This window comes from Lutra lutra, chromosome 5, assembly GCF_902655055.1.
Source record: "Lutra lutra chromosome 5, mLutLut1.2, whole genome shotgun sequence".
Taxonomy (NCBI): domain Eukaryota; kingdom Metazoa; phylum Chordata; class Mammalia; order Carnivora; family Mustelidae; genus Lutra; species Lutra lutra.
The window spans coordinates 60224167-60239542 of record NC_062282.1 but is presented as its reverse complement, the minus strand read 5'-3'; the positions used below and the strand labels follow the sequence as shown (position 1 = coordinate 60239542).

General features: G+C 43.2%; 1 protein-coding gene across 1 annotated transcript in view; it reads right to left on the bottom strand.

Annotated features, from left to right (window-relative positions):
- DOCK2 (dedicator of cytokinesis 2) overlaps nucleotides 1-15376 on the bottom strand; it is a 411678-nt gene that overhangs the window by 341916 nt on the left and 54386 nt on the right. The window contains exons 9-14 of the mRNA XM_047729407.1: nucleotides 11645-11726; nucleotides 5738-5873; nucleotides 3363-3438; nucleotides 2299-2375; nucleotides 1636-1761; nucleotides 307-431 (exon numbers count right to left, since the gene is read on the bottom strand). Of these exons, the coding sequence (XP_047585363.1) occupies nucleotides 307-431; nucleotides 1636-1761; nucleotides 2299-2375; nucleotides 3363-3438; nucleotides 5738-5873; nucleotides 11645-11726 (622 nt within the window). The remainder of the gene's footprint in view (nucleotides 1-306; nucleotides 432-1635; nucleotides 1762-2298; nucleotides 2376-3362; nucleotides 3439-5737; nucleotides 5874-11644; nucleotides 11727-15376) is intronic.

Genomic DNA, 15376 nt, shown 5'->3' with positions numbered 1-15376 from the left:
CTGACCTGTGAGCTGAAGCCAAGCAGAAAGAAAAGAAAAGAGAGAAAGAGGAAAAAGAAAAAGAAGGGATCATGAAAGGAGAGAAGCAGACATTGAAACACTGCTTTGATGTAAAGAGAAAACGGCACAAGGTCTTACTATGGGCCAGTGTAAAAACCAAGCTCTAAAGGTGTAGATCACATTACTCAAGGCCATCCCGAAGGCACCTGACATTTAGGGAGCAGACCGGGATGGGAAAAGCAAATCTTGGTGAGCAGAAGCCCTCAAGGCAGCCGGGGCACCCAGAGCAGCAACAGGGCCCCTTACAGGCAGTGTTTTGCCGTCCTCTGCACACACACACATGATCACTTCCACATTCCTCTGCGTGGTTTTGTTGTACTTGTCAAAGTCGCCTTGTGAGAGAGTGATGTAGATGTCGTTCCTGACATCCCCTGCAGGCAGAGGAGAGAGAGACAAGAGTTGGCATGTCTCTACACCCAGGAGAGACACTGACTAGAAGGCACAGGGGCGGGGGTGGGAAGGCAAGTGCCCCACCTTGACGTCTGCTAATGAAACTAACATCAGACATGTTTCAAAAAAGTGTTGTTTCCTCATCAGGGAGGCTAGAGAAGGAGGTAACAAGGGGAAGGAGGAACATTAGGACATCAGTTGCAAAAAGGTAGGTAGGATGGTCAAAATTGGCTCTCTTCTTCTCATCATTAAAATTACTGAATTTCCATCCTCTGGTGACACCTTCTGGGAAGGCAAAGGAAAGCTCTTTGGCCCATGATGAATAACAACCACAGTCCACAGTTGCAGCCCCAGATCCTTCACTATGCTGACACAGGTAGGGTGACTTTTCACGAGTCCAAGGACACGGGGTCAGGAAGAGGTCCGGGGGGTCTTCAGGAATGGGGGCAGTAAGAATAGAAAACCCCGCAGGGGAATGCACGGGGAATTGCCGTGTCAGGTAAAGCACAGGCCCCCAGTGGACCACCATACATTGTGGAAAGGAGTGAGTCAGCGAGAGCAGTGGTGGACGCAAGTCTAAGACAGGTTTAAGATAAAAAGGGAAGTTTCAAAATAGTGTTATTATATAATATCATTTGTTTTTCTTTTACTATATACATGTTTAGACTATTTTAATAGAGGTTACTTCTGGAGACAAAATTTGAGGGAGCTTTTAATGTTTCACTTTTTACCTTTTCGTGCTATTTGAACATTTTACAACAGGCATAGTGTCCTCTGGTAATAAAAAATATATATGTATAGTTTAAAAATTTAAGAGAATGACAATATTCTCCCCAAAAGAATAGAATTATTCTATGTGTAGTGAAGTAGGAAGGATGTCTATGATAAATTAAGTGATAAACCAAGTGGCAGAACCCTATATAAAGCATATTAAGTAATGTTATATAAGGCATATGAAGTGTGATCCCATCTGTGAGGCGAAAAAAGTTCATGTGTATATATTTATGTGCCTGCGTTTATTATGTGACTATAGGGAAGATTTTTGGATATACAATAATCATTTTCAGTCGTTACCTTCAGGGAGAGAAATAGAAAAAATGCAGTTGAAAAGGAAGGAGTTGACTTTTTGAATAGAAAATAGTTGTGACAAGCCAGACCAACCCCTGCCCCACAGGAAGGCCAGACCTGGCATGATGATCTCTGGGAAGCCCAGCTTCCTGGCCACCACAGTGGTCCTGTCCACCAGATGTGGGTAGTCCTTACGGATCTGAATGATGTCACCCACAAGCATCTTCATGGTCACCCAGAGGCCTGGAAGGGAATGATCACTATGAAAATCCAACTTCAAGGTGTGCTCATGCTCACCCTCCCACCATCTTTCCCTTTGGGCTCTTTCTGGAGGAGAGTGCTGGAAGCAGAGAAACAATCACAGATGTAGTGACCCAACACAGGAGGAGGCGGAAAGTAGAAAGCAGAGGGGCTCTGGGGCCAGGTATCTGTGGGTTTGAATGCCACTCGTTACTTCCAACAGCGTCAGCTTCTGTCAAATTCCCCCACGCAGGCTTTGTGGAGTGAGGTGGATACCACTTATCTCACAAGACTGTGGGAAGAGTTCAGTCAAATAAGGAGGTCTATGAAGGTGCCTGACACATAGGAGCTGTGCTTTGGGCACATTCAGATTCAGGAGATGTGGCTTCCATTCCATAGATAACACGCTCCCATTTTTCACAGTGGTCTGTCTGGAAGGAAGACTATGTTTCCCAGGGTTTACAATTTTGATCTGTTTTCCAAAGAATCAAGAGCTCCCAAGCCAGAACCCAGCCCACTCGGCACATTGTGGTACTGTACCTTGCCCTCCACTGTCTCCTTTGGAGGCTGTGACTTTGCTCAGCAGGCTGTGAAGGAAGTCATTCTCAGCTGTCACTCTGGGAAGGAAAAGAAAGCACAAAATTCTTGCATGGTACTCTTATGGGGTCCCTATCTTGAGGTCCACGTGCTCCACAAAGTTACCAGTGTCCCCATATACCTTAGGTGAAAAGTGAACCTGCCCAAGCCAGCTCAGATAACATATGTGCCGTCAAGAAATAGATTTCTCTTTTTCACAAACCAACATGGCTGTGAGATCTGGGAATGTTATTGCTACAAGTAGAGGTGCTCTCTCTCTTTCTCTCTCTCTATATATATATGACTCTTAGAAAAGAAGGATTCCTAAGCCCTCAAAAGGAACATCTATTCAGCAAGATGGCAAAGACTAGCTGTTCCTGCTCAGTCCTAATCACATACCTTAACTAGAGTCACAGACTTCATTACCAGTGGCAAAATTCCATTCTCCTTGGACATCCTTGGTGTAACAAAGTGAGGACAACATTCTCAAACACAGGGTCCTGCTTCCTCACAGACTCTTTTTTAGAGCAGGAAAAGAACATTTACCCTCCTCACTACCCTCCTCTGAAATCACGAATATTTCTATCAGTGAGAACCAGGTAACAATTCCCTGTTATAGGTTCCTGGTAAGCTGTTCCTTCACAGAGTTGTGGTTCCTTATTACTTGTAGTTAATGCATCAGTCTTTTGTTATCTGCTTAATTCCCCATCTAAACATAAGCTCCACAAAGACAGGGTCATGTCTATCTTGTTGACCATTTCATGCCTGGTGCCTAGCACAGTGCCCAGCCCTCTGCCAGCTTTCAATCAAACTCTGTTGAATAAATAACATCTGATGAATGAATGGGTGAAAATCTGGCTGGTTTCAAGTGCCTTAGCACTGAGATCATCATTCTCTTCCTGTCCTCCTCTTGGGAGGCCCCACGGGGCTATCACCAACTCAGGGAATCAGTGCACCTTGCTTTTGAGTGGCCCTCAATGAGAAAGGGTGTGGTTTAAGAAAAGAGAAAGGAATGGGAAATCTCTCACGGGTGAAAAGGAATGAAGTGCTGCTTTTCTTCATCACTCTCTGCTTTCCCCTTGATGATGTCTGTTATGTCCATAACTAAACACAAACAAACAAAAAAAGAGAAAAATCTATTAATGACTTATGCCCTCCTGCTTCCAGGAAACCATGTCAATGGGATGAGATGTAGTACTAGAGGCTGGGTCAGGAAGTCTAAAAAGACAAGCAAGACAGCAGCAGGCAATACACAGACAGCAAGAGTTCATAACATGCAAGTTCATAACATGCAAGTAAGTAAGTAATAAACAACTAAGTTTGGATTTGACATATATGTACTGGACGTCTACCATGCCTACAAAATCCAAACACAGTGACCCCCTGTAGGATCTGAGAATCTAATGAAATCTCCTTACCCCCTTTTCATAAACATGCTCATATGCACAGACACATGCCTATAGGATGCTTGAACCCTGCAATTCCAGAGGGATCCTGAATCCTCTGGAACTTCTCCTTAAATTAGCCACTAAATGTCCATAAAACAAAGGTGAAGAACTGCATTAGAGAGGGGATTATAGAAACTGTTGTGAGGGCAGGAGAGAACCATGGAGAAAAGCTGATCAGATATAGCCCAAATCCTAGTAGTATGAAATATCTCAAACTCTCCAGGCCCTGGTCAGGGAGCCATTAAAACCATGGGGATAATAATTTTTTTTGGCAGGGGGCAGCAAAGCAAGGTTTATTGAGCAATAGCAAAGTGATAGTACAAAGCTCCTGAGGAGGGAGGGGACCCAAGAACGTTGCCCCATTGGGGTAATAATCTACCAGTGACCACATCTAGCTATGTGAATTTAACCAGTATCCCTTCTCTCTGATAAACAGACACCCCTCACCCATCTCAGTGAGCATGGTTTGGGAGGAACAATCTCCCTCTGGCTCCAGAGCTGTTCATAGGACTTGGCCAATCAGAGGACTACATACCCCTGCTCAAAATAACTGCTTAGGGGATGAGCACATGGCCTATGTTCATGTTCCTGGGGCTTCTACTAAAACTCATGGGAAAGGGGTGCTTTCTTTCCCCTGGATTACTAAACTGGTAGACTCAAGCTTGGAATAGCTGGCCCACATTTTGCCAGCTAATTGGACAGTCATCTTCAGAATAAGCCAGCAAGAGGACAGAGTGAGATATAAATTTGAGTTCTTGGATCCAGCTATGCCTGAAGCAATCTATGCCTGAACTTTTCAGTTACACCAGGATTGTTGTCACCTGAAACCAAAGGAGAGCAAACTAGAGCTGGGGACAAAGGCACACTCTGAGGTAAGACTGAAGGACCCTTCCTATCTTAACAGGGACATTGTGATGCCAGGAGTATTCCTTATACAGAATCAGCATTTCAGAGCAGGGCACAGACCAATCAAGTCAAAGTCTGTCACTTTGTAGATAATGAAACTAAGGCCCTGGGGAAAATGCTTGCCCAAGGTCACCTAGTTAGCTAGCTAGCAACAATGCCTGATTAAAAAAACATTTGGCTCATTATAAGCTAACTTGTCCACCCAGCCACTTTGCAAGCAGTGCTAGGGGACTAGTTGGAAAGCCAGGTGGTTTGTGAATACAGACAGATCAGTATCCTTAAAGGAAAAACATGAAACAGTGGGTTTATATATGATATAGAGGAATTATAAATGGTATACGACTAAAATACATATTTTAATAAAAAATAAATAAAACTGGCATATCAAATTGCTGTTTCCACAGGTCTTCAAATGGTCTTTTAAGAAAAAAAGGTCCTTTAATTTTAAATGGGCTAATTAAAAGAAAATAGGTAAATAACAATGCGAGTTCTAGTTAAATAACAAAACCCATAAAAGTGGGACAAGAATGATAAAGTCTTGGAAACCCCAAGAGAGAGAACTAAGGTTTGGAGAAAAATGCGGAGGTGAGGCTGCTCAGAAGCAATCTCATTTGGTCACACGGACTCTCCAAATGTCCACTTCCATCTGGAATTTAGATGTGTGGCCAGTGACTCATTCTGTGTAACTGCATTTCCTGTCCTTGATATTTTTTTTAAAAATGATTTGCTCCTCATAATTAGATCCCACTCGTACTGTTCTTCCTTCCTTACCACACTGGGGAGCAAGGGCGCCAACTGTTCAGACGGCACCATGCTCCCAGCACTCTGCTGCAGACACAAGGAATCCATTATTCACCACCTTCATCATAAATCTGGCCTTAGTCACCAATTATTTTGATTTAGTCACCAGAAATGTAGGTATTAGGAGCTGTCTGGTATAAATTGGGGGAGGGGGCGGGAAAGAGGAGAGAAAAAGAAATAATCTTAAAAATTCAGCCAAATAAAATATGCACTTCGATAAAAGTTAATAGTGTGTAGTGTGTCCTTACCTGCCACCCCAAAGGGTCGCCTTAGTCCCTGCGTGCACTTTTTTGTATTCGTATCCTTGAGATCCATCTTCCCAACTCGGACTATTTGACAAATCAAGTAAATTTTATCCCTGTTGAGGTCTTTGTTTCCAAGATCCTACAAAGCAGGAAATGAATAGTTACACACGATGGATGTGTCTAAAGAATTAGAAAAGGAAGCCCACTAATAGTAAATTGTGGGGGGATATATTTAGCACCTAATGTACATGGACCAATCATACAATTAGTCCTGGGAAAGGTAGAAAACAAGACGATCATACCCATTTCATAGATAAGAAAGGTGAGTTTTAGAAAGGAAATGGACTGACAGGTCCCTGGTGTTCAACCCCAATTCTTCAATTTCAAACCAATAGGGAGAGAAGGATAGAAGTACAATATCAGTTATGCAGGTGGCATGTCCTATATGTCAGCTGAAGGATCCAAAATAGCATTTGACACAGATGACTTCATCCGTCTGACCACTGCTCATCACCACTGAGGGAGAAAGCAAAAGGAAGAGGGTATAATCCCAACGGTTATCATTGCCTGAGCACCTGGTGTATGGATATCACTCAGGAGTGGGTTGCTGTGGCACCAAACAATCCAAGCATCTCAGAGCTTAGAGACAACAGAAGTTTACTTCTAGCTCAGGCTACCTGCCCAATGCAGATGGCTGGGGGCTCCGCTCATCTCCTTACACTGGGCTCCTAGCTGACAGATGACCCATCTCATCACAACACATGCTTCCACTGTCCGCACAGCAGGAGAAGGGAAGGCGGCAAATCACTTACAGGCCCTTAAATCTTCCACACATCACTTGGGCTTGCATTTCAATGACCAAAGCAAGGCAGGTGGTTGCAGCTAACTTCAAGGGGGACAGCAGAGTGCACTCCAGTATGTGCCTTGAAGAAGAACACCGACATGGTGAACTACACTAACGTGTCATGTACTGTGCCAAGTTTCTCATCAGCCACTGTCTTATTTGATCCTTAACAACTCTCTGAAGTAGATAGTACTACTGCACCCCTATTTTACAGATGGGAACACTGAGACACAAAGAAGACAAGGGGTTTCCCTGCGGTCATGATCTTAGTCCTTGGAGACACTATACAGTCATTCTAAGACCAAAGTCTATAAACCAAACCACCACAACATATCTCTCTCACCATCAGAAAGATACAGCAGAGGGAAAGCCAACCAGACCACCTCAGCATTTGACTGTCCTGCTCAAATCTAAAAGCTTCAGTGTTCTTGGGACTGTCTTCCAGCTGGGTTAAGAAAAAAAGAACATCAAGGCATGTTGTTGGCATCAGAGTAGGAAATCCTGGACCTGCCCTCACTCGGGAATAGTTACTTTTCCTCCAAATTAATCCTCATATAGTCATATGCACTGGGAATAGCCTGTCAGCTCACATAAGAGTCAGGGCCCAGGCAAAGAAGCCACTCCCACTCTCTCATTGTGGCTGGTGTGGAAAGAAGAGCATTGGGGTATGATCTGGAAACAAATCATGGCCCCAGTGTTGTCCACATCTTTCTGCTTGGGGTCTCCAATGGTTACATTTTATGCATCAACTTGGCTAGGTTATAGTGCTTAGTTGTTTAGCCAAACACTAGTCTAGGTGTTGCTTGAAAGTATTTTGTAATTCAGATTAACATCTATAATCAATTGACTTAAGTCAAGGAGATATGCTTCCATAATGTAGATATGCCTCATCCAATCAGCTGAAGGCCTTGAGACCTCATTCACTGTTGTACCTCCAGCACCCAAACCTGAGGCTTCCCAATGAAGCAGAAATTCTGCCTCAGGAAGCAGTATAGAAAACCTGCCTGAGTTTCAGGCTCCTGGCCAGCCATACAGGTTTCAAGTTTGCCAGTCCCCACAATCATGGAAGCCAAATCTTTAGAATAAGTCTATCTATATAACCTGTTGGTTCAGGTTCTCTGGAGAACTACTGGCTGATACAAGGGTTGTCCTTTCACTAGCTGAGGAAATGGACATCTGCTTCTCTACTCTCCAAAATCTCCCTGTGGGACAGGGGAAAAGGAAAAGCAGAGGAGAAGGGGGCTTTCTGACTAAGGAAGCTTAGCCACTCATGTGTATTCCCTGCTCTGCTCTGTAGGCACCTGAATTTGAAATCCCAATTACCTCGCATACAGATGAGTAGACAGCCTTTTCTCTGGCCTGCCTGACTCCTTCCTCCCACCCACCCTGAAATCCTCTACAAACGTATCTTTAGAAGTCATGTTCATTATTTCACTTCTCTCCCCACAACGATGTTACTAGCTCCTTATTTTCTACCCTATTAGTGCTAATCTTCCACAGATGACGTGAAAGGTCCCAGACATAATATATTTCCAGCTGTCCTAGCCTGATTCCCTACTATTCTCTGCATGTAAGTACTCTATTTTTGTCACAAAGATTCCTTTATTGCACCACAAACACACGATGCTCACTTTCAACTCATTCTTTCTTCCTAAGCCCCCTGTCCACATCTCTGCCTCATTTACTTGTCTCTTATTCCTCTATATATCTAAATCCTTCCCATCCGTAGGAGCACAAGTCCTGCTTTCTGTATAATGATCTCTGTCCTTAATTACTTCTCTTGTCTCTTTAGGAATTTTCACATTTTTGGTATCTTTCAGAGGCATTCTAGAACCACAAAAGCCCTGCCACCTGAAAAGATCCTTCCTAGATGTTATGGACTGAATTACATCCCATCAGAATTCATGTGTTGAAGTCCTAACCCCCAGCACCTCAAAATGTATTTGTATATAGGGCCTTTCAAGAGGTGATTAAGCTAAAATGAGGTTATCCAATGACTGGTGTCCTTACAAGCAGAGGAGACTAGGACACAGACACACACACAGAGAAGACCGCGTGAGAACACAATATGAGAACACAGGGAGAAGTGGCCATCTGCAAGCCAAGGGGAGAGGCCTCACAAGAATTCAATCCTGCACACACCTTGATCTTGGACCTCCAACCTCTAGAACTGCAAGAAAATAAATTTCTGTTCCTTAAGTTACCCAGACGTGGCACTTTGTAATGGCAGCTCTGACGACTAACATACTAGGTAAGCCTACGAGGTTCTTAATTAAGCCCCTCTTCCACTCCACTTCTTTGAAGAGATTTCATTTGATCCAAGGAAGACACCAGATCTTTAAGAGCTGCCTCATCAGAGACTCTTGACAGTAGAGAAATTTAGCATCTAACAAAATACGTGAGCACACGTTATTCTCTGGAGAGTGTATAAATGTGCAATCCTCACTCAGAACCATGTTCCAATCTGTGGTGTTTCTCAATTATTTTTATTTTGGCCTTATAAAACTCAGGCATATTAGGGAAGCTGAGACAGGACAACAGAACTTAAAACATGTGTCACCTAATTTAGTAATCCATTAGCACTCCTTTTCCTGTTCAGCCTTGTTTTCTGTGTGTTAACAATAATCCCCAATCTGGGAAAATTCTTAAGGAAACTGGTAGCTTGCTCTGCTTTCCTCTTACAGAGCCAATGATGGTGAATGCTTATAAAGCAGACGGGAAAGCTCACCATTGGCCCAACCCATGTGCCAGCTCCTAGGGTTCTGCCCTCAAAGAGAAAACCAGAAAGAGCTAACATCCAGAGATAAGAGAAATAAGACCAGAAAGGTATATGCCTGCCAAGTCTTCTCTCGTCTCTAACTTAAACATTACCTCAATGCCCGACTAAAAGTAAAACCCAGGGGTGCCTGGATGGCTCAGTCGTTGGGTATCTGTCTTTGGCTCAGGTCCTCTATCCCGGGGTCCTGGGATCGAGCCTGGCATAGGGCTCCCTGCTCTGTGGGAAGCTTACTTCTCCCTCTCCCACTCCCCCTGCTTGTGTTCCCTCTCTCCTGTCTCTTTCTCTGTCAAGTAAATGGATAAAAAATCCTTAAAAGAAAGAAAGGAAGGAAGGAAGGAAGGAAGGAAGGAAGGAAGGAAGGAAGAAAAGCCCAGTCAAAAGCAATCACATCACCCTGTTTTAATTATCTGTATTGCATGGATTGCCTTTTGAGATATTCTTGTTTATTTATTCATTTACTTGTTTTCTGAATTCCCCCAGCACATCTTGAAAGCAAGGGCCTATCCTCTTATTCAATGCTCTGTCCTCAATATCTAGCATAGAGCTTACCCATAGTAGGTATTCACTGGATAGCTCTTGAATCAATAAAAGAAGCTAGAGCACCATGACCTTCCTTGTCCCAAAATAAACACTCCCATCATTTCAAGTATTAGCTCATTGAACCAATCAACCAAGGTTCCCAAAATCATTTGCTGTGGGTAGAAGAGGTGGTGGCACAGGCAGAATTCCATGCGGGCAGAATCACATTCTCATTGATATTGAGAGACACAAATTTATTGATGCCCTTTCCTGCATGTGTACATCATGAATTGGTTATCTGCAAAATGAACCATTGATTGATTCCCTGTCCCTGTCCCTCTCATGAAACATCTGTCTCCTGGTTTAATCAGGAAGCCCCATGGGACTTCCTATTTATCAAGAAAATCTTAAATAGGCTCCTCCTTCTAACTATTAATAAACAGGACTGAGACACATTTATATATGCCAGGAAAACTTTGTCTAAGCAATTAGGACTATGATCTTATTCTGTGCCTCTGGCTCATTTTTCAGGAAATAACTAACAAAATAAATCAGCTGCACTCCAATCTAATTGTGACATAACATAAGACATTGCACTTAATGGGCTGTAACTGGAAAATTATTGTAGAGCAACGTAGGTTAATCTAGCATGTCGGTCACTCCTGGATCAAACTCATAAGTTTGGCCAATGCCCAAATCCCTCCCTGGCTCCTCCTCTGTAATTTCCCTTGCTAACACAGGCAACAGAGTGAAAAATCTCATAAAAACTCTTTTTCTCCAAAGGAGCTTACAGAGAACGCCAATATCTTTAGGTACCTTAAGATCACACTCTTAACACACCCACATGGAAATAGGAAAAGAGAAAGGTCTTTGCTGGAAATAATAACCCCTATCTTTTTTTTTTTTTCCCCCAGTGTTTGTCTTTTCCAGAACTAAAAAGCCAAGCTCAGTTTCGGAAATAAATTACCCAACTAACAATTGATTTCAATATTTCTGCATATGTTTCATGCAGGAATACTGCTATATAGAAGAATGATCTCAGGGATCTGTTAAGAACTTTAGTAATCTGTGACTTGATTATATTCAGAATATCCAATTTATCAATGCCGTCAATGTTCTTAGAAGGTCTTTTCTTTTTTCTGATACATTTTAGAGAGGTTTTTAGAAAGTCTGAGCAAAAGAAAGGAACTCAGGGGGGCGCCTGGGTGGCTCAGTGGGTTAAGCCTCTGCCTTCGGCTCAGGTCATGATCCCAGGGTCCTGGGATTAAGCCCCACATTGTGCTCTCTGCTCAGCAGGGAGCCTGCTTCCTCCTCTCTCTCTGCCTGCCTCTCTGCCTGCTTGTGATCTCTCTCTGTCAACTAAATAAATAAAATCTTTAAAAAAAAAAAAAAAGAAAGGAACTCAGGTTAACCATGAATTAACTGACAAATCAGAATAGCTGCTGTTCCCAGTTCATGTCGACATTATTGCTGGAAGGAGTCTATGGTTGTTTACACAGCACTCTGCATGTGTTCTTGATGTGCGCGTGAGTGAGAAAGAAAGAGGGAGGGAGATAGTGAGAGGGGAAGATCTATCTTCCTAATAACTTCCAAAGGGCACACAACACCCCCCACACACACCCCATCTGCTCTGAATCTCTCCAGACAAACCAAGAACACAGATCTGCACCCAGGTCATGCTTCCTTCTGACCAAGTGACTGGCATCATTTCCAAGATCATACCCTTGTGAGTATGGAAGACAGTAACAAGAAAGCAGTGCACACCCACCGTGAAGACCACTTTCAGGTTGTTGAGCATCTCGATCTCCTTCGGGAAGCCCCTGCTGCCCCATCTGACCAAGTAGTTCTCACTGTGGGAAGAGGAGTGGCAACACATTACTTTTTGGGGCTCAACAATGCTTCAGTAAAAATATTCACTAAGCCTCTACTGTGTGCTCAACAAGTACAGGCTGCTGGAGACATGGTAGTGTTTGAGACAGATGTGGTCCCTCTTTCTTTTTTTTTTTTTTAAGATTTTATTTATTTATTAGACAGACAGAATCACAAGTAGTCAGAGAGGCAGGCAGAGAGAGAGGAGGAAGCAGGCTCCCCATGGAGCAGAGAGCCCGACGCGGGGCTCGATCCCAGGACCCTGGGATCATGACCTGAGCCGAAGGCAGAGGCTTTAACCCACTGAGCCACCCAGGTGCCCCGTGGTCCCTCTTTCTAAGAGACTAAAGTTCTTACAGAGACCGGGGTGGGGTGGGGAGCAAGGAATCACTAATGTGTACATTCACGGTCTCTTTCCCCAGCCCATCTCCTGAGCAAATTCTGGCCGAGCAACCTAACATTTTTGAGTAGCAGTATTCTTTGTAGAATTAAGAGTGGGACAGACTGGGAAAAGGGTTTTTGGTATGTTTTGCTATACATTAAGAATGCATTCTCACCTCATTCCCTTTTCAAGACTAAATAGAGATTTGAATTTTTTAAAAAAGTATCCATTAGACACAGGATTGTTTCCTTGAATGAACATCATACTGTGAAAGAACATGGATGGCCTTAGCCATTATCTGAGATACACTTAAATAACTATCAAAATGCAGTTGTGACTATTTATATTCAATTGTGCCATAAAGACAAAGTTCAGGGTGTTGCAAGAATGTATATCAAAAAAGTCTGGCCTGGGGCACCTGGGCGGCTCAGTGGGTTAAAGCCTCTGCCTTCAGCTCGGCTCATGATCCCAGGGTCCTGGGATCAAGCCCCGCATCGGGCTCTCTGCTCAGCAGGGAGCCTGCTTCCCTTCCTTTCTCTCTACCTGCCTCTCTGCCTACTTGTGATCTCTGTCAAATAAATAAATAAAATCTTAAAAAAAAAAAAAGTCTGTCCTGGTCTGGATGGTCAGGAAAGTCTTTGCCAGGGATATGACATGCAAATAAAGAGAAATGAGGAAAAGAGAATAAGAAGGGGAAGTATTTCAGGAAAAGCAAACATACATTCAAAGGCCCTGAGGCAGGCTGGAGCTTAATGCATCTAAAAAACAGATCCAAGGGGAAAGTGGTAAGAGAAAACTTAGAGAGGTCTTGTAAGCCATCCAAGGATTTTGACTTGATCCTAGAAGGAATGGCTATCCACTGAAGGATTTTATGAGGGGCAGTCACACAGTTCTGACCTATGATCATTTACCTCTTACATCTTCTAGCAAACATACACCACCTTGTGAAGTTCATACTAGTCAGTCCAGTCACACTGAGAAAATTGAGAAGTCTAGTGCTTCTTTAACATAAGAGAAACTTGAGAGTTTGCTGAGTTGAGTCATAACATTTGCCATGCCATATAGGAGCATATATTGTTGGGTGTTAAACAAATGCCTATTATCTTGAATTAGTATAAAAACAAAATAAAGCTCAAAAACCAAGTCATCCCAAAAAAGCATAACAAGAATTTATCCAAATTAAGGGGAATTGCTGTATTTTAAGAGATTTGTTCTCTCCCATTTGTCCATTTGCTACTCTCTCTACTCATTCCCAGAAGACTAACGAGAGTAGTCTGAGCAAGTTCAAAGGGGAAGGGAACTGAAAACAAAATGAACACAGTTCTGGATTAACCACTGGTTAAAATTCAATCAAGTTAATTGTAGCTTTTCTGGGGCGCCTGGGTGGCTCAGTTAGTTAATTGACCAACTCTTGATTTCCACTCAGGTCATGATCTCAGGGTCCTGGGATAGAGCCCAGCATGGGGCTCCATGCTTAGCTGGAAGTCTGCTTGAAAATAGTCTGTCTCCCTCTGCTCCTCCCCCAGCTTGCATGCACGCATACACTCTTTCTCTAAAATAAAAGAAATAAATCTCTTTTTTTTTTTTAGGTTAAAAGTAGCTTTTCTTCCTTCTTTTAAATTTTTTTTAAAGATTTTATTTATTTATTTGACAGACAGATCACAAGTAGGCAGTGAGGCAGGCAGAGAGAAAGAGAGAAACAGGCTCCCTGCTGAGCAGAGAGCCTGATACAGGGCTCAATCCCCAGACCCTGGGATCATGACCTGAGCCGAAGGCAGAGGCTTAACCCACTGAGCCACCCAGGTGCCCTCCCGCTTTTTTTATTTTTTTAAAAAGATTTAATTTATTCACTTGAGAGAGAGAGAGAGAATACATACATGCTGGAAGAGGAGTTAGAGGAGGAGGGAGAGGGACAAGCAGACTCGGCTGAGTGCAAAACCTAACCTGAGACTTGATCCCCATAACCCCGAAATCATGACCTGAGCTGAAATTATGAGTTGGACACAAAATCGACCAAGTCACCCAGGTGCCCCTCTTCTTCTTTTTTTTTAATAAGTTCTAAAAATTTTAGCGGAATTTTCAGCAAACTAAGAAACCTCTAAAGCTCCATTAAAAAAAAAAAAAAAATATATATATATATATATATATATATAAAATTATTTCCCATTGGTTATTTCCAGAATGTCATGGTGAAATACCTGGGTCTTTCCCAGGACCTTTGATCACATGTAAGATGCCTAGTAGAGGACCAGCCTATTAGGTCTAAATATTAGGCACCAGAAATTTTCTCCTAGGGGAAATGTAATCATAAATAAGAAAAGCAATTTAGAGGGCTGAAGTGGCTTTATCCATCCCTGCCCAGAAAGACCTGGATGGTAAATACAAAGGTCCACCTGGCACCAAGATAGGTGAGACCTGCTGTACGTGGCACTCTCTTACTTCTCTCCTTTGTGGAAGGGGAGGACCATCCCAACATCTCCTTAAGCTTTTTTTTTTTTTTTTTTTTTTTTTTTTGGAAATGAGCCTTGTCACTACCTGATGTCTAGGCTGCTTCTTTTTGGTCCTACAGAAATTTACTGTAAATTTCCCAAACCAGATCTCTTCAGGCATCCACTGGAATCAGACCATGATTCATCCCAACAATGAAAGCTCAGTCTCAGCCAAATTTCACAAGTCCACATTTGGGCCACATTGAAAATGCCCTCACTTGGTTTTGGCAAGAAATGCCTTGTCTCGCCATTGTATGTCAACCCTGGCTAGGCAGGAGTGGATGAGACTGATTTCTTAGGGGAAGAACAGCTATCTAGACTCAGAATGACTTAGGCAGTGCTTCCAAGTTCCCCTGTCCCTCTCTTGTATCATGCCTCTTCTCATCTTTCTTTGTTTTCTACTTCCCCTGCCCCCCTTTTTTGGTTTTTGCCCCTTTTGTTCCCCCTCTTCCTCATCTCTCAGATTCCTGAGGGCTTCCCTGTATTTCTGGTGCTCTCAGAGGCATCACTCAGCCATGCCCCATTGAGCATATCATCTGGTGTGGCACATCAGGGAACAGAGCTGCCATGTCACTGATCCATTGCCTCTTTCCACAGAGCTAGTTCAGGTCATCCATCACTTAGATGGGCCAGCAGGCCAGGCACTCCTGTCAATTCGATCATGAAGCATCATGTTTTCTGAGAGGCAGGAAGGGTCCAATGAGTGCTTTTAGGATCTTTGTCACAGGTACCTTGGCAAGGGGCGTATGGCACACACACC